The sequence below is a fragment of the Zingiber officinale genome, chromosome 3B (assembly GCF_018446385.1).
Source record: "Zingiber officinale cultivar Zhangliang chromosome 3B, Zo_v1.1, whole genome shotgun sequence".
NCBI lineage: Eukaryota > Viridiplantae > Streptophyta > Magnoliopsida > Zingiberales > Zingiberaceae > Zingiber > Zingiber officinale.
In genome coordinates, this window is record NC_055991.1 from 14,050,889 (window position 1) to 14,076,843 (window position 25,955).

The 25,955-nt window shown below is 38.4% G+C and overlaps 1 protein-coding gene across 1 annotated transcript; it reads right to left on the bottom strand.

The window, feature by feature from the left end:
- Window positions 1-23,750: 23,750 nt before the first annotated feature.
- On the bottom strand, window positions 23,751-25,663 carry LOC122055951 (fructose-bisphosphate aldolase 1, chloroplastic). Its single transcript, XM_042617654.1, has 6 exons — window positions 25,425-25,663; window positions 25,089-25,358; window positions 24,891-25,000; window positions 24,702-24,792; window positions 24,341-24,610; window positions 23,751-24,258 (listed from the first exon to the last, which is right to left on the bottom strand). Exons 1-6 carry the CDS (start codon window positions 25,575-25,577, stop codon window positions 23,980-23,982), a joined length of 1,173 nt encoding a protein of 390 aa, XP_042473588.1. The 5' UTR covers window positions 25,578-25,663; the 3' UTR covers window positions 23,751-23,979.
- Window positions 25,664-25,955: the final 292 nt, after the last annotated feature.

Consider the following 25,955-nt stretch of genomic DNA (forward strand, 5'->3'; position numbering starts at 1 on the left):
TATAATTTGAAACTTTTATAGCTTCACATGTAGGGATGACACTTGATCCTCCATGAGATTTTGCTTGACTTATGGAGGTGACATCATCTTCCTCTCCATTTGACCCGGAAGTAGAAGCTTCTTCTTGCTCTGGTGATCAATGACGCTCCCCCTTAATCCTAGAGGTAGATGTCTTTTCATCTTCATCGTCATGCACATGAAACAAGGAGAACACTCCTTTGCCTTTGTTTCGTGCTCTCTTGAGGATGACTCTTCTTCACTTTCTACCTCTTCTGATGTTGAGCATCTCTCAACTTTTGAATCTCCTTCCTCTTCTTCTTGATCCAATGAGTTACCTCTTTGGATTTTTCTTGATTTGGTATAGTGGATGGTTCTTCGTGGATTCTTTCTAACTTACTCCAAAGCTCCTTGGCATCTTGATAATCTCCAATTTTACATATGATGTTGCTCGATAAAAAATTGATCAATAATTTGGTCATTTTGTAGTTAGCCTTGCTTCTTAGCATTTTCTCCTTGCGTTAATTGCTTTTCTTGAGAATTTTGCCTTTTGAATCCTTTAGAGCTTCAAAGCATTCTATTAAAGCAAATCATTGTTATATCTCCATCATGAAGAAGTTTTCGATTCTTGATTTTCAAGAATCAAAGCTTATAGACGTGAATAGTGGAGGCATCCTTATGTCGAATCCGAATCCATCTTGGAAATCCATCTTGAAGTTGAACCTTTTGATGAAATCTTTGACTTGATGAAATTGGGGCTTCAACTTCTTCCTCTAGCTCATTACCCTTTCCAATGATGAGTCTAATAAAGAGAGATCTTGCTCTAATACTACTTGTTGGGTCACTCCGGAGCTAGAGGGGGGTGAATAGCTCTTCTCACTCGCTTGCTCACTTCATAGATGTTGTTGCTGTTGGTGCAATATCCCTTGGGTCAGGTTGACCAGGTTGACTAAGCTTGAGTTGACTCAAGCTTAAGTCTTGATGTTTGAGTTTCGATGTTTGACAATATATGGAGATTGCAGGAGCAATCGTCCGAATGGGGAGATTGAGCAATTCCCCTCTGGTCAAGGTTTGACAAATATGATGTGAAGAAGAGTCAAGTAGGTCAAAGGGTTGATCGGATACTTGACTGAAAAAATCCTAACTAGAGGTTAGGCAAGGGGAAGTCCTGGTGAGTGAAGTCAGACAGTTAGAAATCCTGGTGAGTGAAGTTAGGTGAAAGACCTAGTGAGTGAAGCTAGACAGTTGGGAAATCCTGGTGAGTGAAACTAGGTGAAAGACCTAGTAAGTGAAGCTATGCAGGTGAAAGTCCCAGTGAGTGAAGCCGAGTAGTGGGAAAAATCTAGTGAGTGAAGTTAGGTGAAAGTCCTGATATGTGAAGCCAAGCAGATGGAAAATCCTAGTAAGTGAAGCTAAGCAGATGGAAAGTCCTGGTGAGTGAAGTCATGCACATGGAAATCTAGGTGGGTCAAGGTTGACCAGACACCTAGTGTTCATAAGTCCAAGTGGGTCAAGGTTGACTAGACACTTGCACAAGGAGAAAAGTCCAAGTGGGTCAAAGGATTGACCGGACACTTGGTGAAGAAAGTCCCAGCAGATCAAGGTTGACTGAATGCTATGCTCAAGGAATTCCAACAAGTCATGGTCGATCGAATGTTGGAATTGGGAATCCTAGACTTGATTTAAGCAAGTCAAAGGGAGGTCAACCAATCGATTGGACCGTAGTCCAATCAATCAGTCGATCGATTGGTTGTGTGTGCGAGTGAAGGATGGCCCAATCGATCAGCCAATCGATTGGGAAGTGAAATCACGACCATAGAGGAGCTCCCAATCGATTAGCCGATCTATTGGGCACCGCTAATCGATCGGTCGATCGATTGGGAGGATGGAAATTACGTGCATCGCGATAAAGGTTGAATCGATCAGCTGATCGATTCAGGCCTTCTCCAGTAGAGCACAGAGGTGCTCTGAATCGATCATCTGATCGATTCAAGCCTCCCCAATGATTGGTCAATCGATTGGGATGTGACCGTTGTGAAGGAAGTGTTAAGTTTAAAGTCATCTTCCTCGGAGCAACTCGGCATTTTCTCCACGCTATCCTGTTTCACGATTCTCACTGGTTCTCGCCAGTTCTTGAAGCTTCTTAGAGTAAAGTGTTACTGCACTTCCAAGGTCAAGAGGCGTTCTACACAAGCAATAAGAAAAGCAAGCTAGGGTTTCTTCATTGTAAATCTTGTAAGATTAATATTGTATTAGCTTGTATTTTTTTCTTCTTGTAGATCTTTGTGTGTGAGCTTATATGAGGCTTCTCCGCCTCCGGTAGTTACCGAGAAGGAGTTATTTCATAGTGGAGAGCATGTCGTGTATGGATCCTTGGATTAGTCACCTCTTCTTGAGGTGGATACCAAGTAAATCCCTTGTGTTAGCGTTGTAAGAATTGCTTGAGTGTTTTTCGTTGCAACAACATCATCAAAGCAAGCAACCGAAGCGCAATGAGCTATTCACTCCCCCCTAGCTACAAATTGACTCTAACAAGTGGTATCAGAGCAAGGTCACTCTTCACCAGAATCACCACCGGAAAGGGAAACAAGCTAGAGGGAAAAGAATTTGAAGCAAAGTTTAACAAATTCAAAGACTTCATCAAAGTCTCAACTTCAAATGAAATTCCGAGATGGACTCGGATTCGACGCAAGGGTGCCTCCACTGTACACATCAATAAGTTTCGATCTTTGGAAATCAAGGATCAAAAATTTTTTCATGGTGGACATAGAGCAATGGTTTGCTCTAATGGAAGGTTTCCAAGCTCCAACAAATTCAAAAAACAAAATTCTCAAGAAGAGCAAGTGGAGCAAGGAGAAAATTCAAAGAAGTGAGGTCAATGACAAAGTGACCAAAGTATTGGTTAACATATTGCCGGGCAATATTTTGAAGCAAATAAAAGAATTTGAAGATGTCAAGGAGCTATAGAGCAAATTGGCTAAACTCCATGAGGTCCCTTCTACTATACCAAACCAAGAAGAATCCAAAGAGGACGACTCATTGGATCAAGATCAAGAGAAAGATGACTCTGAAGTTGAGAGATGCTCAACTTCCGAAGGAGAAGAACAAGAAGCTTTATCTTCAATGGAATGCAACAAAAAGGGCAAAGAGAGAGCATACTCTTTGTTCAATGAGCAAGAGGATAAAGATGAAGAAGCATCCACCACTAGGATTAAGGGGGAGCATCATGTATTGACACCGGAACAAGAAGAGACTTTTCCATTTCTAGGTCAAATGAAGAAGAAGAAGATGGTGCCACCTCCACAAATCAAGAAAAATCAACTGAAGAATCATGTGCCACCCCTACAAGCAAAGGTATAACAATTTCAAGTTTAAATAATAAAAATCATATTATTTGCTTTGAGTGTAGGGAAAGAGGATACTATAAGAGCAAGTGTCCAAAATTTGCCAAGAAGAAGGGCAAAGTGGCACCCAAGGGCAAGGAGAAGCCCAAGAGAGTCGGTCATGTAGAACGCAAGGGCAAGGAGCACATAGTGTGCTTCTTGTGCAATCAAAAAGGATATTATCGAAGCCAATATCCTAAGGGGAAGAAACTAGCCAAAGTAAAAGGAGGAAGATCAAATCAAGGGGGAGCTCTCAAGAGCAAATCCAAGGTATCATTTATTGAGCTTATTCCTAAAGTAATGATAAAAATCATGCTAGGAATAGTTTATATCATTTTAATGCTATTTATCATGAAAATAGAAGGCATAATAGAATTAAAGAAAAACATGTGGCTTATCATGCTAAAACCACTCAATCTAAGGCTAGAAAAATAGATAACAAATTAGGTAATAACTCTAAGGATTTTGAGATATAGGCCTAAAACAAAAAATGCTCATAGGAATCAAGAAAAATCAAAATCTAAAGATTTAAGGTTGGAAAACCAAGCCTTGAGGTCAAGGCTTGATAAATTAGAAAAGACCCTAAAGAAAATGAAAAATATTTTTAAGGTCAAAATGAGCATAACCTAGGTTTAGGAACACAAAAGTCATCCTATGGCCATAGAGGTTTGGGATACAAACCTAAGGCTAAAAAAGATGTGGCTTCATACCATAGGGTTCCATATAGTTATAGAACCAACCCTAGGTCTAGGAGTCAAGTCAAAGATACAAGGGAAGTTATCCCTAGAAGTATTTTTCCCAAGACCAATGTGACTAAGACTTCTAAGAAGTCAAAGAAAGTCACTAAGAAGGTCATAAGGGAAGAAATCCCTAGAGTTGACCTAGAGGAAGTGACCAAGGCTCCTAAGAAGCCTAGAAAGGTCATTAGGAAGGTAACTAGGGAAGTTATCCCTAGTGAGTACCTAGAGCATTTAAGAAGCACCAATAGATTTTGGGTTCTGAGGAGCATATTTTCCACACCCTAGATGGGTTTAGAGAATATCAACTCTAAATGGGTAGGGTGGTTAACCCAACCTTGATAAAGTTGGCACTTGGAGGCATTTTCACGATTTTTGTTAACCTTTGAAAATGAAAATGATTAATTGATTACTCTTTGGAAGAGTAAAATGTGACAAAATTTGAGGAATTGGACTTAATTTCATTTGGCACAACAAATCAAGAGTAAAAGAAATGTCAAGTTGGGTTTTGACATTTTCTTGAGAAAATATGGGCAATCTAGGATTAGATTTTAATTTAGCAAGGATTAATGATACTTAGATAGGTTATCTAGGTATATTTTATTTATACTAATTGCTATGATTGTTTGCCCATTATATGCCATGACATCATATTTTGTATTCATGCTTATTATGAAAAATAAACAAAAATATCATGTCATGTCAAACATACATCATGTAGCAATAGTGTAGTTTCTTTTAAAAATTATTTATTTTTTATGTATGCCATAACTCATTATGCATCATTTTAGTTTCCTTGTAATTAAGGACAATGACATTTATTAACAAGTGGCATCCTAGGTGGATGTTCATAATTCCTAAAATGCCTAGATAGATATGCATGATCTCTAGTTTAAGGCAAAATCAAAATCTACATCTCACAAAGACTATAAGGTGACTTGTATGTATTTTAGTACACATTAAATACAAGTGAGATGTTAGGATGATGAACAAGACTTGAGATGTTGATTTAGTGCATCTATTTGAGTTGTGATTTCATCAAAACACATAGTTATGTGTACTCCAATCATTGGAAAAGCTAATGTACAAGTCATGTGCATTGAGCCCAAAGAACATGGTTGAAAATTGATTTTTAAAATTATTTTAAATATATTTTAGAAAACCTTTATGAAGGCTATCTTTTGATAGTAATAATCATTGAAAAGTTAGATACAAACTTGGAAGAAACATTGAAGTTTTTGTAAGTTTTCAAGTTTGTATCAATCTTTGAAAATAGAAAGTATTTTATTAGAAAACTATTTTTCTATGATAGCATATACCCTAAATAATGTTTACAAGAAGTTTCATGATTTTTAGAATTTTGTAAAAATTTTAGGGCATTTCTGAATTTCGCTGAAACTGAATTTCAAGAAATCATACCACCAATTGATCAGCCGATCGATTGGAGTGTCTCAATCAATCGGGCGATCGATTGAGAAAGGGTATTATCGCGAGCAGAAGCTCGTTGAATCGATCAGTCGATCAATTCAACTCTGCTGGATCGATCAGTCGATCGATTCAAGCAGGTTTTCTATGAGCAGCAACTTGCGGAATCGATCAGTGGATCGATTGAAACGAGTGGCAATCGATTGAGTCCCACCCAACCGATTGAAAAGGCTGATTTTGGTTGGAAAAGTCTAATTTCAGCACTTTAAGCCACTTTTAGTCCCTTTAACCACTCCTAAACCTTTAGAATATATTTATATATATTTAAGGGTAGTTTTTATGATGAAAATAAGGAGAAATGGTTAAGGAACACTAGATTGAAGTTTAGAATGAGGTTGGTTTCAATATTAAATCTGTTAAACCTCAAAACATCAAGTTTCTGAGTTTCCTAAAGGTTTAGGGATTCCAAGTCATTGTTGATGCAATGACAGAAATTTGGAGGATGTTTTTAGGGGGAGTTACGCTTTAAGGACATGAAAATTAATTTTTTTTCAAATACCTTGGAAGGTGGTTAACCTTCTTTAGAGTAAATGATCAAGGTTGAGTATTGAAAAATAATGGAGAGTGGATATCTTCGTTGTTAAGTTGTGAATGGTCAAAGATGAGCATTATGAAGTAGATTAATGCTCAACGGTGAGCATTGGCTACAATGAAGGGTATGAGACATTCATTGTTGGAATGATGAATTATTTAGGATGAGCATTGTGAAGAGGTTTAATGCTCAAGGGTGAGCATTGAAAAATTTACGTGCTCGAAGATGAACCACTGAAAGAGCCTATACCCAATGCTTCAGATGAAGATCAGTCATATTATTCTCAGTATATGGAAAATGCGCTGGATGTGCAATGCATCATGTTGTCTTCTATGTCTCCCGAGTTACAGAGACAACATGAGAACATGAGTGTTAGGGAGATTGATCAGCACTTGCGTGAGCTCTTCCAAGAGAGTGCGAGAGTAGAGAGGTATGAAACCTCTCGAGCACTATTTTGTACCATGCTGGAGGAAGGAAACCAAGTTGGATCTCATGTACTCAAGATGATCGGGTACATAGAGAGGCTCGAGAGCTTAGGTTCCAAGTTGGACCAGGACTTGGTTGTTGACCTAATCTTGTCATCACTACCTCCATCATTTTCCCAGTTTGTGTTGAACTTCAACATGAACAGCATGGACAAGAGTTTGACTGATCTGATGGTAATGCTGAAAATTATTGAGAAGGATATGAAGGTAAATCCTTCACTACATGCAATGATGGTCAGAAATACCAACAAGCACCCTAGCACCGTGAAGTTTAATCCCAAGGCTAATGCAGTGAAGAATCCTAGATATCAAGCTCAGAAGAAGCTTAAGAAAGGGATGCAGGTACCCCAATCTAATGAGAAGGAGGTCATGTGCTTCCATTGTGGCAAGAAAGGTCACCAGAAGAAAAATTACTATATTTTCATGAAGAAGAATGCCAGCGGAGCGGATGCTTCAGGTATCTTTATGATAGAGTATAATATTTCTGTTTCTTCATCATAGTGTTGGATCGAGAAGCGCTAGAGGGGGGTGAATAGCGCTCGTGGCTTTCACAATTTTTGTATTCGGAAATCGTTCAAAAGTAACGCAGCGGAAATAATAAGGAAATACTAAAAGAAAAGAGGCAAACACAGAAGACACCAGAGGTTTACTTGGTTCGGAGCCTTGAGCGACTCCTACTCCAAGGCCCGCGATCGTAGATCGCTTTTGGTGGGCAACAACTATAATATCGCAAAGTTTACAATTGATTATTACAATAAGTGCACTAATGAAAATATAGCGATAGTACAAGAGATGTAGACGTAGTCGCTGAATGTCGGAGTAGCAGAGCATCGCAGAAGCGTTTGGAGCAGCACACGGAAGAGCGCAGGTTATTCTGTTCGAGTTCTTGTACTAAGCTGCACCCCGAGGCTCCCATTTATAGCTCTGCAAAAGCTGATCCAGATCCCCAAGGATCAGGATCAAGTTTGACCTGAGGCGGATCGATCAACCGATCACTGGTTCGGTCGACCAATCAGATGACCTCCACCTCATCTGATCCGCTCGCTCGGCCTCGATCCAGTCAACTTTTATCCGAGGTTCGGTCGACCGATAAATAGGTTCGGTCGACCGATCAGCTGCTCTGACTCAGTCCAGCCAGCCTGATCCAGTCGACGCCCAACCTTGGTTCGGTCGACCGATCCCTTGGTCGAGCCCGATCCAACCTCCGAAAATCTGATCTTCTAGCTCGGGGGTTCAGTCGACCGATCCCAAGGTTCGGTCGATCGATCCCGGTCAGTCCTAACCCTGCATAAAAATATTAGTTTCCTGCAAAATAGAGTTAGAACACAAACGATAATATATAGAAATAAATTTGACAGTCTCCAGACTGTCCGAGTCTGACTTCCAATTTCCGACCGAAAATCCTAGGTTGACCCGACGCCTACTGTTCCCTCTGCGGGGAACGCGTCCTCACGTACTCCACTCAGGAGATTTACCTGTTGCCAGTGCGATCCTCTAGATCGACTGGACTTTTGCTCAGCGTTCGAAGCTTCCAGACTTTCTGCTGGACTCCCGCTTCTCGGCTCGTCCAGTCTTCCACCGGGTTCGCGACACCAGGACTTTCCACCTAGGGTTACCACCCCCTAGGACTTTTTCCTGAAGCTCTCGACCCGCCAAGACTTTTCGCATAGGGTTACCACCCCCTATGACCTAGGGTTACCACCCCTAGGGTTTTCCACTTGCCTAACCGCAGCTAGGACTTTCCTAAAACACTTAATTAAGTATGCTAGATCACAAAACGACTTAACTTTGAATTCCTTTGCCATTATCAAAACAGCGGTCGATTGTCGGATGCTTCCCGCACCAACAATCTCCCCCTTTTTGATTATGGCAACTGAAATTCAAAGCTAAGTAAAATAGATGCATAAAGTTTAGGTAAGCAAGCTTAATAAATTTTGAATGTCAGCATGGTTAAGCTAAAACTTAAACTTTGTCAGACTCCCCCTTAATAAAGGTTTTCTTTATAAATTTTTCTTTATAAAATTTTCTTTTGAATTTCCCTACTCTCCCCCTTTGCCATTTATCAAAAAGAATAAGCATGTTTTGAAAAAATCTTAACTTGAAAAAAAATCTTAAATCTTAATTTTGCTGGAGAAAGATTTTTCTTTGTAACATAGTAAAAACTATAGTTTCAAATATTTTCTTATAAATTCCTTAGGACACTTAGCTTTTTATAATTCATTATAAAAGTCTTTAGCTAAGTGAAATCAAAGTCTAAAGATCAATTTTTCTTTCAAATGAGTTTAAAAGGCTAATAAAAAGTTGACTTTGAAATATAACTTCAGCTAAATTTGAAAAGCATCTTGGAATACTTTGAAAGTCTTAGCTAAATTTTGAAAATCTGTTAGAAAGTACTTAGCTAAATTTTCAACAATTATTACGGGAGAGATTTGAAAGACTTAGCTAAATTCAGAAAAAGCTTTGTTGACAATTATTAATTTCAAAAGGACTTTTAAGAACGGCTAAGGCTAAAAAGAACAACACGATTTTTGAAAGGAAATTTTTGAAAGCAATAAGCTAAATTTTGCAAAAACTTAGCTAAATTTGAAGGGATTTTTCTTTTAGACGAATAGTCAATTTAAAACTTTTGAAGGCAAAAGAGGAGCTTAAAGCCTTAATGTCCAAGCATGAGTTAAGTTAGATTGATTGTAAATTAGCTAATTTCTTTAAGTAAGGTATCAGAGCCCTAATGTTCAAGCTTGAGTGAACTCAAAAATTTAAAGGTCAAGCATTTAGGTTCGCGGCCACATGTCTAATCATTTAGCTACTAGCTGATTACCTAGAGGGCAACAACTATCACTTGATTAGTCCAGTTAAGTTAATAGATCCAGCTAGATTTGACTAGGGCTGGATGACTTGACTTGATTACTGTTAATTAGGTGTTTAACGTCCAGACTCATATTGATGCACAGATATAAGCATTCTTGAGTGCAGGCTGTGCCTTATGCATCTCACACCATTCTATGTTTTTCAAGCACAATCAAGGTACACCTAGGTGTTTATGAGATGCTCTGGCTAAATTTTAGGGGAACATGATTTCTAAGGTAGATCCTAGGCTAAATCCAAATTTTGAAGATCTAGCAAAGTTGGGATTTGAAACCATTTTTCCTAGAATTTTTAAAACAATTTAAAAGGTATTTATGAAATCATACTCACAAGTTTTGAAAACAAATAAAAAAAATATTTAAAAATAGAAGTAGGAAACTGATTTGAAAATAAAAAACTATTCTACCCAACACATTCCTATTTGCCTTCTAAGTGCACTGAACTCAAGTTCAGGTAAGGGTTTTGTGAAAATATCAGCTAGGTTTGATTTGGACTCAACATGGATGAGTACAATTTCACCCTTAGCTACATGATCCCTTACAAAATGATATTTTACCTCTATGTGTTTGGTCCTAGAGTGGCGAATTGGATTTTTGGTTAAATTAATTCAACTCACATTATCAATTAAAATTTTTGTATTTTTGTATTCTAGCTGATAGTCTTTTAGTGTATGTATCATCCACAAAAGTTGGTAAGCGCATTCTCCTAGGGCTATGTATTCAGCTTCAGTAGTGGATAGAGCAACACAATGTTGCTTTCTGCTTGACCAACTTACTGGGCACTGAGCTAGAATTTGGCAGCTACCACTTGTGCTTTTTCTATCTAATATGCACCCGGCATAATCTGAATCAGAATAGCCAAAAAGGTCAAGGGTGCAAGTTCTAGGGTACCAAAGTCCCACATTTAGGGTGCCCTTGATGTACCTAAGTATCCTTTTAACATATGTTAGGTGTGACTCTTTTGCACAAGATTGGTATCTTGCGCACATACCTACTGCAAATAAAATATCGGGTCGACTTGCAGTTAGGTAGAGTAGGCTACCTATTATACTTCTATAGTACTTTGGGTCTACTGGTTTTCCTTCTGGGTCAGAATCAATGTTACTATTTGTTGCCATTGGAGTATTTATAATTTTTTAGTTTTCCATACCGAATTTTTTAATTAGTTCTTTAGCATATTTGGTTTGATAAATATAGATTCCATCTTTGGTTTGTTTAATTTGTAAGCCTAAGAAAAAATTGAGTTCCCCCACCAAACTCATCTCAAATTCGTTTTCCATTAAATTAACAAATTCTTTTAAAAGTTTAGTGTTGGTTGAGCCAAAAATTATGTCGTCAACATAGATTTAGGCAATAAAAATATCTTTTTCTATGGTTTTGACAAATAGGGTCTGATCTATTTGACCTTAGTTAAAGCCCTTGGATATTAGGTAATTAGATAACCGTTCATACCATGTCCTAGGTGCTTGTTTGAGTCCATATACGACCTTTTTTAGTTTAAATACATGGTTTGGATTATCTAAGTCCTCAAAACCTGGGGGTTGACCTACATATACCTCTTCTTTAATAAATCCATTAAAAAAGGCTGACTTGACATTCATTTGGTATAATCTAAATCCTTTATGTGCTGCATAAGCCAGCATCATCCTAATAAATTCGAGTCTAGCTACTGGTGCATAGGTTTCGTCATAATCTAAACCTTCAACCTGACTGAAACCTTTGGCTACTAGTCTGACCTTGTTTCTAACTATTTCACCCTGATCATCCAATTTGTTCCTAAATACCCATTTGGTGTCAATTATGGACTTATCTACGGGTTTAGGTACAAGTTCCCAGACTTGGTTTCTATCAAATTGGGCTAACTCTTCCTGCATAGCAATGATCCAATCTGGGTCAGGTAGGGCTTCCTCTATAGTCTTAGGCTCAATTTTGGAAATAAGGGCAACCTGGCTCAAGTTTGTATAAGAAGACCTAGTTCTAACTCCTAGGTTTGGGTCACCCAAAATTTGGTCAGGTGGGTGAGTAGTACTCATTCTTGTTGGTCTTATATTTGTGTTAGGAGTTAGTTCCTCTGGTTTACTAATGTTAGGTTGAATTTCATCGTCTTCTGTAATTTTTGGATTGATGTCAACGTTTTCATTTATATTAGGTAGGTTATTGTCTTCATCAAAGATTACATTAGTTGTTTCTTCAACTTTTAAAGTATTTTGGTTATATACCCTAAAGGCCCTACTAGTTGAGGAGTATCCTAAAAAGATTCCTTGGTTTGATTTGGGTGTAAATTTTCCTAAGTAATCTTTAGTGTTTAAGATATGAACTTTACATCCAAATACTTTTAAATAGGAATTTTATTATAATATATTTCATAAGGGGTTTTATTGTGAAGTTTGTTAATTAGAATTCGATTTTGAATGTAGTTTGTCGTATTTATTGCTTTAGCCTAAAATTGATGATTTAAGTTATACTCGCTTAACATAGTTCTAGCGGCCTCTTGTAGGGTTCTATTTTTTCGTTCCACTAGACCGTTCTGTTGAGGGGTTATAGGACATGAAAATTCATGTTTATATCCATTAATCTTACAAAATTGGGTAAACCTTTGATTTTCAAATTCACCTCCATGATCACTTCTTATTCTTTTAATTTTGGTGTCTTTTTCATTTTCTATTAACTTGCAAAAATTATTAAAAATTTCAAAGGTTTCATCCTTTGTCTTTAGAAATTTTACCCAAGTGAACCTAAAGTAATCATCAATTATGACTAAGTAGTATGGGTTCTTACTTAGTGATTTGGCTCCATGTGAATCAAATAGGTCTAAATGTAGGAGCTCAAGTAAGGAATCAGTTCTATCTAGGTTGGTTGACTTGTGGGTTGATTTGGTTTGCTTACCTTGTTGGCAAGCTTGACAAACTGTATTTTCTAGGTTTCTTAATTTGGGTAGTCCTCTAACTAAGCCATTTTGACTCATTTTTTAAATGAGTTTGACATGAGTGTGACCCAGTCTTCTGTGCCACAAGGTGGTTTCCTCTTGTTGTGTCAAGAGACACTTTATTGATGATTTGGGTAAATCAATTGTGTAGATATTATTTTTCCTAAATCCCTTAAGTATGACTTCGGGGTTATCAATATTTTTAACTAAACACTTAGATTTATTAAAAATAACTAGGTAGCCACTATCACATAATTGACTTATACTTAGTAAATTAAAGTTAAAGTTTTCAATTAACAAAACATTTCGAATAATGAGATCGGAGCTAAGTTCGATGTTACTTTTTCCGATTACCTTAAGTTTACCGTCGTTGCCGAATACAACTGATCCTAGGTTCTTGTATTTGAGCTTAGTGAACTTCAATCTATCTCCAGTCATATGTCTGGAGCATCCATTATCCAACATCCATTGGTCCAATTCCTACATATAAGGTATTTGAATTGGATTCATTTCGATGGATCAGCAGATAGTTTGATTGAAATAAGCTCTCTAATTCTCTATCTTACTTATTCTATATTAACAATCAATTATGCCTATGAGTGATTGTGAGATGGTTGATTTTACTTAAGTAAATTTTAAGTTAATTAAAAAAGTATGTTAGTGAATTAAATTTTAGAAAATTATTTTAAGTTAATTAAAATTTTTGAAAAATATTTTAAGTTAATTAAATTTTTTAGAAATATTTAAGTTAATTTAATTTTGAAAAATATTTAAGTTAATTTAATTTTGAAACATATTTAAGTTAATTTAATTTTTAAAAAATATTTAAGTTAATTTAATTTTTGAAAAATGTTTAAGTTAATTTAATTTTTAAAAATATTTAAGTTAATTTAATTTTGAAAAAATATTTAAGTTAATTTAATTTTGAAAAATATTTAAGTTTATTTAATTTTGAAAAATATTTAAGTTAATTTAATTTTTGAAAAATGTTTAAGTTAATTTAATTTTTGAAAAATGTTTAAGTTTATTTAATTTTGAAAAATATTTAAGTTAATTTAATTTTGAAAATATTTAAGTTAATTTAATTTTGAAAAATATTTAAGTTAATTTAATTTTTGAAAAATGTTTAAGTTAATTTAATTTTGAAAAATATTTAAGTTAATTTAATTTTGAAAAAAAATTAAGTTAATTTAATTTTTGAAAAATGTTTAAGTTTACGAAAAAATATTTAAGTTACTTTTTAATTCGAATTTCAAATTTGAATTTTGAATTCTGGATTTAATTTTAATTACTAATTTTAATTTTGAATTTTGAATTTTGAATTTTAATTCGAATTTCGAATTTTAATTCAAATTTCGAATTTTAATTCGAATTTCGAATTTTAATTCGAATTTCGAATTTTAATTCGAATTTCGAATTTTAATTCGAATTAGAAATAATTACGAATTTTAATTTCGAATTTGTATTTGTATTTGAATTTCAAATTTGATTTTCTTTTAATTTCTATTCCTTAGTCATATCACTCGTTCTGAATTTTCAATCAGGTAATCCTATAATTTTTGTGAGACGAATTAGGTTCAATTTTAGGGTGTGGTTTAACTTTGTGTTAAATTAAGGTTTAGCTTTGGGTTCAACAAATAGACGTTCTTTGGATAAACTTCTGGGCTATGGTGAGTCACAAGAACATCATTAAAGTAACCATGCCTTCGAGGTTTTCCAAATAGTCCTACCCATTGAACTTAGTACAAAACCTTGGTCTAACTGGTTGTGATCCATAAAGGATAGTTTCGGTCAGTTCCACTTAGCCAAATGCACCAGGTCGAAGCCATATCTTCCTAGACATGTGATGACTAAGCTTCCCCAACGTATTATCATCCAATATTTCACCAGTACCGTGGGTCAAGTTAAACCTAGCCCATTTTAATCTAACCTTAATTACCCTGTCGGGTAGTATACTCTTGGTTACCCTTATCGGGTAGATTAAGTTCGGAGGTGTCAGCTATTTTGGAGCCTTCCTTTGGATTTTAATTTGAATTTTAAGTTTATTTAATTTGAATTTTAAGTTTATTTAATTTAATTTGAATTTTAAGTTTATTTAATTTTAATTTTAATTTTATTTTATTTTAAATTTAGTTTTATTTTAAGTTTATTTAATTTAGTTTTATTTTTATTATTTTTCTTCTAGCTCCCCCTGGATCATAGCCTCGATATGGTCTATTGAGGTAATGTATTTGATCCTTAGGGACCCAATATTGGCCAAGTCCAACTTGATTAACCAGGTTGGACTTGGGTACCCATGCTTGGACTGATTTATTATTTTGTCTATTTACTAAGGACAGGTAGGATCTATATTTTCTTTTAGTTTTATAACCTAGCCCAGTTTTGTTGTAAACGGTTCTTTGTGTCCCAAGAATTAGGTCAAGCTTCTTGGAGCCCAAAGAGAACCGTTCTAATGTATTTTTTAAATCCTTAACCTGAGTTTTCAGACTGGAGTTTTCTTCCTCAAGTTTTTTAACTCGAGTTGAACTTCCAGTCTGAACTGGGTCAAGCAACGTCTTGGGGTTAGTCACTTCTTTAAGGACTGCTACTTCCTTTAGAAGTGACTTGACCTTTAGGTTTGACTTAGCTAATTTGCGTAGTAAGTAATTAACTAAATTGTTAAGTCGAGGAACACTTACAGCGGGGTCAGACCCTTCGAAAACGGATATGGATCCGTGGCTTCGTTCGGACTCGGCTTCTGACTCGCTCTCGCTCTTGGACAGTTCAATCTGGTCCCGGGCCATCAGCGCAAGTAAACTCGTCTGATCGAGTTCATCGTCGGTGTCTTCTTCTGAGGATTCTTCCCAAGTTGCTTTCATCTCCTTCCTTTTCTTCTGCTTCTTTGCTTCCTTTTGGTTTGGGCAGACAGGGCAGTTGGCCTTGATATGCCCTTTCTGGTTGCACCCATAGTAAATCACCTCGAACTTGACTCTTGAGCTGGGTTGACCTTCCTTGGATTGTACTGCTTTCTTTAGGTCTCTCTTGTTGAAGCTCTTCTTCTTCTTGTAGAGTTTCTTTACAAGATTTACTAGTTCGGTTGTCAATTCATCGTCTTCATCGTCTGAGTCAGGTTCGACTTCCGATTCCGGTTCAGTTCTTCGCCGTGATTTTGGTTCTCGTGTTTGACTGGTACCTGCAACCAAAGCAACCCCCTTCTCGGTTGGCTGTGTATTGGTCTATTCATGCAATTCAAACTCACAAAATAACTCATCTAATTTTATAGAAGATAGCTCCTTGGAGACTTTGTAGGCATCTACCATTGATGCCCGCAATGTACTCCTTGGAAACGAGTTTAGTGCGTACCTTATGATGTCTCGGTTCTCGACTTTCTGCCCATTGCATGGAGGGCGTTGAGAACGTCTTGTATGCGCGTATGGAGTTGACTTGTCGTCTCTCCTTCCTGCATTTTTAGATTATATAGTTTATTGAATAGAAGATCTCTTTTACTGACCTTGGTGTCGGAGGTGCCCTCATAGAGTTTGATCAGCTTCTCCCAAAGCTCTTTTGCGCTGGAGAATGGTCCAACTCTGTTCAACTCCTCCTTGGTCAGTCCGCACTGGAGGGTGCAGGTCGCTCTAGCATCAGCTTCCACCTTCTTGATTAGGGTCGGTTCCCATTTTTCGTAGGGTGTCGGCTTGCCGTCTTCATCGGTTGGCAGTTGTATTCCAGTCTTGATAATCATCCAGGTATCAAACTGGATCTTCAGGTAAGTTTCCATTCGTCCCTTCCAGTACCCGAAGTCTTCTCTGGAGAAGAGCGGGGGGCGAATGGTGCGGAAACCCTCTTGTTGGGTCATTTGTTAAATATGCAAAACAAAAAATAGCAGAAATGTCCCAAGACTATGTCTTGGATTAGCAGTGCGGGAAATAAGGTTAAGAAATAACGAACTCGAGTGGTGTTGCACCAGCCTCGAGCAAAAACCGATTCGAAAAAAAATAATTAGAATATAGCTATTAAGCTAATTCTAATTGACTCCGTAAAAGTGAAAATACAACGAAAAATTACGTGATTGGTGGTTGCACCAGATCAACACGACCCCGCTCTGATACCAATTGTTGGATCGAGAAGTGCTAGAGGGGGGTGAATAGCGCTCGTGGCTTTCACAATTTTTGTATTCGGAAATCGTTCAAAAGTAACGCAGCGGAAAAGAAATAATAAAAGAAAAGGGGCAAACACAGAAGACACCAGAGGTTTACTTGGTTCGGAGCCTTGAGCGACTCCTACTCCCCCGCGATCGTAGATCGCTTTCGGTGGACAACAACTATAATATCGCAAAGTTTACAATTGATTATTACAATAAGTGCACTAATGAAAATATACCGACAGTACAAGGGATGTAGATGTAGTCGCTGAATGTCGGAGTAGCAGAGCGTCGCAGAAGCGTTTGGAGCAGCACACGGAAGAGCACAGGTTATTCTGTTCGAGTTCTTGTACTAAGCTACACCCCGAGGCTCCCTTTTATAGCTCTGCAAAAGCTGATCCAGATCCCCAAGGCTCAGGATCAAGTTTGACCCGAGGCGGATCGATTGACCGACCACCGGTTCGGTCGACCGATCAGATGACCTCCACCTCATCTGATCCACTCGCTCCGCCTCGATCCAGTCAACTTTTATCTGAGGTTCGGTCGACCGATAAATAGGTTCAGTCGACCAATCAGCTGCTCTGACTCAGTCCAGCCGACCTGATCCAGTTGACGCCCAACCTTGGTTTCGTCAACCGATCCCCAGGTTCGGTCGATCGATCCCTTGGTCGAGCCCGATCCAACCTCCGAAAATCTGATCTGCTAGCTTGGGGGTTTGGTCGACCGATCCCGGTCAGTCCTAATCCTGCATAAAAATATTAGTTTCCTGCAAAATAGAGTTAGAACACAAACGATAATATATAGAAATAAGTTTGACAATCTCCAGACTGTCCGGGTCTAACTTCGGATTTCCAACCGGAAACCCTAGGTCGACCCGACACCTACTATTTCCTTTGCGGGGAACGCGTCCTCACCTACTCCACTCAGGAAATTTACCTGTTGCCAGTGCGATCCTCCAGATCGACTAGACTTTTGCTCAGCGTTCGAAGCTTCTGGACTTTCTGCTGGACTCTCGCTTCCCGGCTCGTCCAGTCTTCCACCTGGGTCGCGACACCAGGACTTTCCACCTAGGGTTACCACCTCCTAGGACTTTTTCCTAAAGCTCTTGACCCGCCAAGACTTTCCGCATAGGGTTACCACCCCCTATGACCTAGGTTTACCACCCCCTAGGGTTTTCCACTTGCCTAACCGCAGCTAGGACTTTCCTGAAACACTTAATTAAGTATGTTAGATCACAAAATGACTTAACTTTGAATTCTTTTGCCATTATCAAAATAGCGGTCGATCGTCGGATGCTTCCCGCACCAACACATAGGTCATAGATTCTGGAAGTAGTTCTCATATTTGTATGAACATGCAAGGTCTAAGTGACTGCAAACGGTTGTCCAAGGGCGAAATGGCCCTACGAGTAGCTAATGGAGCGAGAGTTGCTACATTAGCTGTAGAAACCTATTCAATAAATTTACCTAGTGGACTTGTTTTAAATTTAGAAAACTGTTATTTGTTCCTAGTTTCTCAAAGAATATCATTTCAGTGTCAAGTTTAGACACCAAGGGATTTGTATTTCAATTCAAGGACAAGTTATGTTCCTTTTATTTAATAATATATTCTATGGGAATGGTTCACTGAATAATGGTCTTTATGTTCTTAACTTAGATGAACCAATCTATTGTATTGAAAGTAAGAAACAAAAATTACATAACTCAAACTTAACATATCTCTGGCACTATAGACTTGGTCATATAACCCAGAAACGCATCGCTAGGTTACTCAATAATGGGTATTTGGACTCTTTTGAATTAGATCCCATAGATACATGTGAAGCATGTTTACAAGGCAAAATGACCAAGAAGTCATTCGCCAAGATAGGTGAACGGGCAAAGGAACCACTAGAACTCATATATAGTGATGTTTGTGGGTCATTGCAAGTTCAAGCTAGAGGAGAGTATACTGTTGGATCGAAAAGAATTTAGATATCTCCACAATGGTATGATATTGTCCACTTTGGGCTTAGACCCTCATGGTTTTGCTCTTGGGCTCTCCCTAAAAGGTCTCATGCTAATTGAGATATCTTTCTCTTTATAAACTCATGATCTTTCCCATGTGTTTTTAATGTGGGACTATGTTTGCAACCTTGCAACACCAACAATCCCCCCTTAAACAAAGGACCACATGCTTCCCATGTCTGATCTCGACCCACCAGGTCTTTTTGCCCCTCGGTCCACCGGACCTACTAAGACTTCCTTGCCTAGTCGCAACTAGGACTTCTTGCCTGGTGTCTGGTTCTCTTGATCCGAACATAGGAGCCCCCACTTTCTTTGTTCGAGGTCAAACAGATATGGTTGGTTGGTAACCCAAGATAGGGAAGTGTTACTCATCGAAGATGATGAACCGTCGACTTACAAGGAAGCAGTTGCTTCAAATGATTCTGAGAAATGGTTGGAAGTTATGAAATCTGAAATGGACTCCATGTACATCAACTAAGTTTGGGAGTTGGCCGATGTGCTAGTTGGGGTAAAATCCATAGGGTGCAAATGGATCTTCAAGAAAAAGATTGACATGGATGGGAACATAAGTACCTATAAAGCTAGGTTTGTGGCAAAGGGTTTCAATCAACGTCAAGGAATTGACTATGATGAAACATTTTCGCTCATTGCAATGCTTAAGTCCATTAGAATTTTACTAGCTATAGCAGCTTACAAGGACTACGAGATTTGGCAAATGGATGTTAAAACTGCTTTCCTAAATGGAAGGTTACAGGAGGAAGTATATATGGTACAACCTCCCGATTTTATAAAATTTGAGAATGCCAATAAGTTATGTAGGCTCAAGAAGTCCATTTATAGACTAAAGCAAGCATCTCGAAGTTGGAATCTATGATTTGACGAAGCCATTAAAAAATTTTATTTTTTCAAAAATCCAGAAGAGCCTTGAGTTTACAAGAAGGTTAGTGAGAGCAAGATTACGTTCCTAGTGTTATATGTTGATGATATACTTCTTATAGGCAATGACATCCCTAGCCTAGAATCTACCAAGACTTGGTTGGGAGAGTATTTCTCAATGAAAGATCTTAGGGATGCAACCTATATCTTAAGTATTAGAATATACCGATATAGACAAAGTAGGTTACTAGGGTTGAGTCAAGGTGTATACATTGATAAAATGCTGAATAGATTCGGTATGCAGGACTCCAAGAGAGGATATTTACCAGTGTCACATGGTGTGCATCTTTCCAAGGCTATGTGTCCAGGAACACAAGAGGAAAGAAGTAGAATGGATAAGATATCTTATGCTTCGGCTATAGGGTCCATAATGTATGTTATAATCTGTACTCGACCAGATGTTTCGTATGCATTTAGCATGACGAGTAGATATCAGTCAGATCCAGGAGAGGGTCATTGGACTGCGATAAAGACTATCCTCAAGTATCTTAGAAGAACAAAGAACATGTTCTTAGTTTTTGGAGGAGACAAGGAATTAGTCGTCAGAGGATATACTGATGCAAGTTTTCAGATGGATCAGGATGATCTGAAATCGCAGCAAGGATATGTGTTTTGTCTGAATGATGCAGTTGTTTGTTGGAGGAGTTCCAAGCAGGAGACAGTTGCATATTCAACAACTGAGTCCGAATACATAGCAGTTTCAGAGGCAGTAAAGGAAGCTGTGTGGATCAAGAACTTCATAGCAGAGCTTGAAGTTGTTCCTAGCATTGTTGATCCGATTATACTATATTGTGACAATAATGAGGCCATAGCACGGGCAAAGGAGCCAAGGTCTCGCCAACGATCCAAGCATGTACTAACGAAGTATCACCTCCTTAGAGAGATTGTTTAGAGGGGTGATGTGTTGCTTAGTAGAGTAGATACCAACGAGAATATCACAGACCCACTCACAAAGGCCTTACTTCTATAGAAACATGAAACACATGTGAGGAGCCTAGGACTGAGAGTCCGTAGTGTTTGGCAATAGTGCAAGTGGGAGATTGTTAGTGTGTGCACTTATGTGCCAAGACACACCTTATGTATTTTGTGGATAATTATTTAATAAAGGTAAGAATTTATCATTAATTATTTACTTTCTGTACGTATATGATTAATGATAAAGTCCCACATATTAATGGATATATTAATCTGAAAATAATCCTTGATCGGATAGATATCTAGAGGGGACATGGATATCTAGATCAACGCTGAGTATGACTAGGTCGAGATAGACCGAGGGATGGATATGTAAGTTGTACTTAGGGGTGCCTTGAATTTAGAGGTATACTGGACATGACCCGCTCAAGAGGAGACCACATATTAAGCATCATTGGTTATTCCTCTTATGAACGAGTGTAACTGATCTTTTGACTTGAGACCTTCATTTATTCTATGCATGGAGTTATGTGTTTTGACACCGTTAAAAGCAGTCTTTAATCGGATTGTGATTAATACAGTAGTTGGGTGTATGACAAAGCGTAGAGAGAATAGTGTTGAGTCAATAGAGGATTCATCGCTCTCTTGGATTAGGAGTTAACATCCTGGCCATTTGATAAAGATATTAGTGACTCGAAATCCATGGCCATGGGAGGAATGATTTATCATTCAAGAGGAGTCTATTATATCTTAAAAATTAAGTAAAATAATTAATTTGGTAATGATGCATAATGTATCAAATTAATTGGGATGTAGGCTTAGATGAAAAGATTGAATTACACAGTAATCAATTCATAATGATTTACAGTTTATGACTAATATTAATTTTATCACGTTGGGTGGCTAAAAATTGTTGCTAGACGGTTACCTTAGTCTGTGTATGGATTTACACTGCCTTCGTGTATAAAACCTAGAGCGTCGTATGCATAGCACGTAGACATGAACAATGGTATCGAAAGCTAATCGAGATCAAGATTAAATATGAATTTATTTGATACAAAGAAGAGAGAATTCGAATAGTCATAATCATGATGATTAATGGAGAATTCGAAGAGTCATCATAATGATAATTAATGGAAAAGTTGAAGAGTCATCATAATGAAGCTCATAAATAAAGAATTTATAGAGGCTATAACTCTTCATCTTCCTAATTAATGAAAATCAAAAATGATGAATTTATTGATAACTTAACTCTTTGTATTTCTTGGAAGCTATAAGTAGCCATCCTCGGAAAGATTCAAGAGTAGATTTTGTTCTCTCCATCTCTCCTTCGTCAACTTCTTCTTCGTTTTCTTCCACAGGAAGAGATCGGTAGTGCTTCGAAGGCTTTGTCGATCCAAGAGGCTAGCACCTAACGGGTCATCTCAAATTTGTGATCTAGTGCATGTGGATACCGCTAGAGGAGTCACACGTGGGGCTCTTATCTGTCGAGTGATATCATTCAAGCCTATCAAGGACTTGAGGTATGTTTTATGTTACTTTTGTGTAATACTATATGTACCACGAAAAGATCCATGATTCAATATATGTCTTCCGCTGCGCTCTAAACCCAACAGATGCTAGTACGTAATAAAACGTATTAAAGAGTAATGTTGCATACCTCTCCAACAGAGAGAACTCCCCTTTTTATATCGTCTCTCATAACCTCCGCAATAATGAGGTGACAAAGAATATTCGATGCCAGAAGATGTCGGGTAATGGAAGGCATACAGTCTTCCTCTAAGGAATCTTCCATTACATGTCTATGGACAGTCTTTTGTAACCTCCTTAATAATAATAGAAGCTGAGTAGCCACTCTCATAAGAAGGTTTTATTGCATGTATGTGTCAGATATTAGAATATTCATTTGTGAATAGCTACTATTCTCTAACGGGTTGTTATGATTCTCTGACAATATTGTTCCTAGAGGTAATTCGACCGGACCCATATTTGACTGGCTATATGTAATAGGAGACTAATAAAAATGGGAACTAAGTCCCTCCAGCACGATCGACTATTAGGTCGACCGGGCTAATGCTGAGATGTATTGTAGTAGTGAGAAATGAGTTGTCCTCTAAGTTCGAATGGCACTGAGTTTGATCGGCTTCATATTGAGAGTGCTTTTGCTGTGAAGTGGGGAGCTCAACCCTAGATCCGTCTGGCACTTTAGACCAAGTAGTCATATGTAACAAGACTTGCCCCTGAACTGTTATGCTGGGATTTGGAAGTCCGACCAGATCTCATCTTGGCCGACTATATGTTGGGAGATATTACCTTTGCCGTATGTTGAAAGAATACTTCTGGAAGATGGGGAGATAACACTCGTTTGCTAGGCCGACATTAGGGTCATTTGGGTTTATTTTGTATATCTTAGCATCAAGTGGAGTGATAAGTCCTCCCAATCCAGTCGGTTCTTAAAGTCGACTAACCGTATACAGAGAGACTTGTACCCAAATTAAGAATAGGGAACTAAGTCCCTTAAGTCTAACCGGCTATTGGGACAGTCAGCCTTATTCTGAGAGCTATAATGTTGAGTGAGGAGTTAAATCTCGGTGAGAATAATCCGTTCAGATGCATCTATTCTGACTCTGACTGTCATCTCACCTGACTTTAACCACCACCTCACCTTGACTTTGACTGACACATCATCTCTGGGTCCAATTATAATACAATATATTATATGGATTCAGCACTGTTGTAGACGCTAACCAATAATTTCTATACGCTCGATCATATTTAGATTGTGTTCATTTGAAATGTAATGAGTGTCATGAAGTCCTCATCGTTTGGTTTGCTCGTTGAAATATTATTTTATCAAGTTATCATTCAAAAAATTAAAATCAAAATGATAAAAAAATCACTGTTATAGAAGTTATATACTAGCTTTTACAATTGTAGAAGTTAGAAACCTCATTTCTACATCGTCGAATGATCATATAATATATTATAGAAACTAGTTGCTAGCTTCTATACGTTCTAGAAGATAGATGTTAGCTTTTACAATTGTTAAAATTAATTACTAGCTTTTACACGGTCGAAAAGGAGCACATAAGGTCACTCATTTGATTTTAATATAAAATGAGCCACTCAACTGACAAAAAGCAAATGATGAGCACCCATTTGATTTTTGCCCTTTATTTTATACTGATTCTATTAAATCAAACTAATGAATATTTATTCTTTGTCTCTTCATGTGTATTTTGTTCATAGGAACAGCTATTGTTTTACTCGTCTAATTAATTTACTCCATTATAACCAAAGGCATTTTACATTTTAAAAGTAATGAGATATCTAGAGGTGAAGCTCTCTGCAAAGGATTGGAACATGATAATCAAGCAACTTGGTTCCAATCATATTATATTTAATCAACATACAAGTGCCGTCAGTTCAATGCCAAACTTTATCAATTCAAAACATGGCTTCCATTTTCATCTGCTAGTGTTATGATCAAGTAGACAAGTACATTCAGCTAGTAGAGAACGATGCAGCTAGCAACCCAAATCCAGAGAAGATAAGATATGAAAACTATGTATTCAGTGAAGAAGACTGGAGGACTAGTAGCGGTAGTCCTTGACATACATGCCTTCTTTGGCCTCTGCAGACTCACCTTCTCCTGTGTACTTGCCGAGCTGCGCCAAGGAATTGGCCTTGGCCCTGATCAGAAGTGTCTCTTGAGCTGCCTTCACATTCTCTGCCCTTCCTCCCCATGTCTTGAGGCAAGTGTTCTGCAGTGCCCTGGCATAAGAGAACGAGACATGCCAAGGGTTGGACCCTTGGTTCATTGCATTCAAGTTCAAGGTCGCCTCGACTTCAGACTGCCCGCCCGAGAGGAACTGCATCCCCCAATATCACTTCATATGTCAGTTAACTCCCATGGTTAAAATGTATATGGAAGAGTGAGTTTTAGATAGTTACCATGATACCGGGGACAGCAGGAGGGATTCTCCTGTGCAGAAGACTCAGGGTGTATTCAGCAACCTGTTGCGGTGTGGCTTTTTCTTTGCACTCTGCGCCAGGAGTAACCATGCTCGGCTTGAGCAGGATGCCTTCGAACAACACATTGTTCTCGGCTAGGTAGAAGAACACCTCAGCCCACACCTTTTGTGCCACTTCGAAGGTTCTGTCGATTCCATGTTCTCCATCAAGCAGTATCTCTGGCTCAACAATCGGAACCAACCCATTGTCCTGCAATCAACTTTAACTAATGAGCTCCTACGTGATCATACTAGCAACTATTTTAGTTAGTTATTATACAGTGAAGGAGCAAGTGTACTACTTGAGCAATGGCAGCATATCGAGCCAAGCCCCATGCAGCTTCCTTCACTGCAAGAGCAGACGGGCCATTTGGAATGCTAACCACTGTGCGCCTAGAAACATGAAGCAATATCCATATATACGTGATCAACTCTTGTGAGCATAAATAATGGCTTTAAAGTATTAATTAATTGTCTCGAAAATCTTCTACCATTTGGCAAACCGCGCGCCTTGTTGATAGTACGAAGCAGATCGAGAGGCAAGGCCATCCAACCCTTGGCACCATGACTCATCGTTTGAACCGACCAGTGGAACAAGACCCTGATCAAACAGCAAAATGAAGTGAAACAAGGTGGAAGAAGCTAAGCGAGAATTCCAGTTTGTGGCTCGATTATTAATGATTGATTACCTTGTCAACCTTGATACCGGGCACTATGTTTTGTCCGATGAGGACGTCGACTATCTTCTTGCCGTCTACGGTGGACTGGTAAAGGGTTTCCTCGAACAGGATAGCCCCGGAGATGTACTGGCCCAAACCAGGAGCTGACACAAGAAGGGTTCTGTAAGCTTGACGGTTCGCCTCGGTGTTCTCCAGCCCAATGGATGCGAGTCTCTTTCCGCAGGTGGCGTTCGACTCATCCATGGCTAATATCCCTCTTCCCGGTGAGGCGATGGTTTTCTAATCGCAAATTAAGCTCAACGTTAAAATTCAAATCAGTTCAAGCTTATATATAATTATACATACTGCAGTCTTGACGAGCTCGTCGGCGTAGGCACTGGCACGAACGGCGAGGCAGACGGCGGTGGGCGGCTGCTGCAGGGTTGAGGATTTCCGAGCAGTGAGCCATTCAGAAGTCTTGGGGAGGAAAGAAGACTTGAGAAGAGTAGCCGAGGCCATCGCCGCTAGTCCTGGCTCAAACGTCTGCGCTCTCCGTGGCCTCTGCCTTAGCTCTAGCTGCGTAGTTTGAGTTAAAGGTGGAGAGGAAGCCGGAAGGATAGCAGTTGTGAGGCGGAGGTTGGTCTGGGGATTTGGATGGTGAATTTTGTGTGGTACATGCTCGCACTGTTTCACATACAGATTGGCATTTTCTGCTACCCATTTTCTGCATCTTATCGTCCGCGTGTACTTCGTGTTTCGTCCGGCATCGATTTCTTTCTTCTTCCTCTTCTTCCTTTGCCAGAGATGGATGCTGTTTTCTTCTCCACATAAATTTTATGGTCAATTAGTTTCCTCGTTTTTTGAAAACTAGTGATGGTTCAGGGCGCCGTGCGAGTC

Bases quoted from the DNA above. Each gene is read 5' to 3' on its own strand.
- LOC122055951 (XM_042617654.1), bottom strand. From the start codon at position 25,577: ATGGCCTCGGCTACTCTTCTCAAGTCTTCTTTCCTCCCCAAGACTTCT. The intron at 25,359-25,424 runs GTATGTATAATT...ATTTGCGATTAG, and splicing joins ACGAGCTCGTCAAGACTGCA to AAAACCATCGCCTCACCGGG. The intron at 25,001-25,088 runs GTAATCAATCAT...CTGTTTGATCAG, and splicing joins CCGGTATCAAGGTTGACAAG to GGTCTTGTTCCACTGGTCGG.